We start from the raw sequence: 2,209 nt of genomic DNA, 5'->3' as shown, positions 1-2,209 counted from the left end.
TTCTACAAATGCTTCATGGGTAAAAAGTATGAAATGGACTGCAATTCAGATAGCTATGGCAATCAACTGTTCTTCAACGCGGAGCGACAAGTCTGTGATTATGGGTGGAACGTGACACCTCAGAACGATCTCTTAGAGAAGTGTCCACCAGCAGGATCATCCCAAACTCTACTTTTGGCTCACGAGTGTAACTGTTCCAAACATTACGAATGCCATAACGGAGAAGCAATCGGAAAAACCTGCCAGCCCGGTCAGATGTTTGATTATATTCTTAAGAAATGTGTTCCGGCTGAAAAAGCGATGTGTAAATCTGGTTCCAGTCGAATGTCTCCGATAGAATTTGAGATAGATATACCTTCCATATTTGAATGTCCACCGAAAGGTTCTCATGAAACTAAGTTAATACCACACGAATGCATTTGTAATGTATATTTCCGTTGCGAAGACGGAAATGCAGTTCGTGAGGAATGTCTACCTGGTCAAGATTTTGACTATGAGAAACAAAAGTGCGGCTTACAGGAAGATGTTAACTGCAGAAGACCTATAGGCACTACTCCGACCCCCACCGCTACACCTATCACAAGTCCAAAACCCGACCTGGAGTGTCGAATAGATTGTAAATTTTGTACTATTCGTCTTCCTTATTCCACGGAGTGTTCTTCTTTGTATTATGAGTGCGAAAATGGCATGAGAGTGGTAAAGAAATGTTCGCCAGGTCTTGAATTTAATCCAATCACTCGTATGTGTGACTTATCTGATTTCGTGAACTGTCCTCGCGTTTGTACTCCAGAAACTAAATCCCCTCACGAGTGCGTATGTAACAAGTACTACGAATGCTCAAAGGATGGAAGGTACCTAATTGTTCGTGACTGTCCGGAAAAATTGGTGTTTGATCGCAACAGGCAAGTGTGCGACACGCCCGATAGGGTAATGTGTCCAGGACAGGAATGTTTTCCAGGACTACGTATACCTCACGAGTGCCATTGTAACGAGTATTACGAATGCGCAATGAACGGACTTAAACAAAACCTTAGAAAGTGTGAACAGGGATACGAGTACGATTACGAGAGGAAGGTGTGCGATATCACGTCGCGCGCCAAATGTTGGAGAGGTCATTGTGTACCAGATGAATTATTGCCCCACGAGTATGATTGTGGCAAGTACTATAAGTGTGGACCGACAGGAGAAAAAGTAGTTAGTCAGAAATGCGCAGAAGGATATTTATTCGATTGTGACCTGAAGACATGTGTTCCACAAAACAGATTAGGGCGCTGCTGTGTTGTAATTCCTCCTCATTCATTCAACGAAGAATATATTGAGTTTTTAGAAGACATACCGTGATTGATTATACAATATAATACAATAAAACTGTAACTCTAGATATAGGCTTGAACGCAAATGTACAAATTTACCATTATAACTGAGTTTTTAACTGAATAATAAATGCTTTGTTGTATGATCGACTGATAATCAGCGTAGATGCCGCTGTAGAATTGTTACGTCCCAATTTGTTTGGGACTTTCTTTAGGGATTCTTGTCTTCGGTTAAAGAGCTAAAGCTCACCATATCTGTATTTAATTGGAAAAGAAGGAATTCTGGAATTCTATAATGATTGTCACTAAGTTTAAGTATTAACAAATATAATTATGAAATAAAACTGAGTTTGGGATTACATACAAACAAGAATATAAATTATACAATTGGAGATGGTTTTAACAATACCAATCGTTGATCTTATGCTATCGGCGGCGTTGTCAGATTGTCCCGGGCTCGACTGTGGCGAGGGTCTGGTCTGGTTGTACACTCGCGACACGGGACTCTAATAATTGGCGAATAATAAACGTCGGACTTTCGTAGGTAACTCCGCGGTGACTCTATCTTTAGTGCGTATGTTCTCACTTACGCAAACTTTTTACTCAGCTGGAGATACGATACACGATACCTAAATGAGACTAACGCGAGAGATTAACCCGTCCGCGACTACAGAGTATTGACTCCCAAAATAATAATACACAAAGAGCTCTCCGTGGTCGTGACCACGGGTTTATATAGCCCCAGATCCTTGCCTGGCGCAATTCGTAATCTCGAGCAAGTCCCAAATTCAATGGGCGATTCGTGCGCAAGAGCCTAATATCGCTGACGCTTGTTTGTTGACTAGCGGTTCACACGACTCGGTTTAATAACACAATTTCCGAATTGTGGTTCGTGC

General features: G+C 41.6%; 1 protein-coding gene across 1 annotated transcript; it reads left to right on the top strand.

The window, feature by feature from the left end:
• Positions 1 to 15: 15 nt before the first annotated feature.
• On the top strand, positions 16 to 1,341 carry LOC128882464 (chitin-binding domain protein cbd-1-like). Its single transcript, XM_054134065.1, has one exon. It carries the CDS (start codon positions 16 to 18, stop codon positions 1,339 to 1,341), a length of 1,326 nt encoding a protein of 441 aa, XP_053990040.1.
• The last annotated feature ends 868 nt before the right edge of the window (positions 1,342 to 2,209 follow it).

Source organism: Hylaeus volcanicus, unplaced genomic scaffold (assembly GCF_026283585.1).
Source record: "Hylaeus volcanicus isolate JK05 unplaced genomic scaffold, UHH_iyHylVolc1.0_haploid 11870, whole genome shotgun sequence".
Lineage (NCBI taxonomy): Eukaryota > Metazoa > Arthropoda > Insecta > Hymenoptera > Colletidae > Hylaeus > Hylaeus volcanicus.
This window is presented reverse-complemented; position numbering and strand designations above follow the sequence as displayed.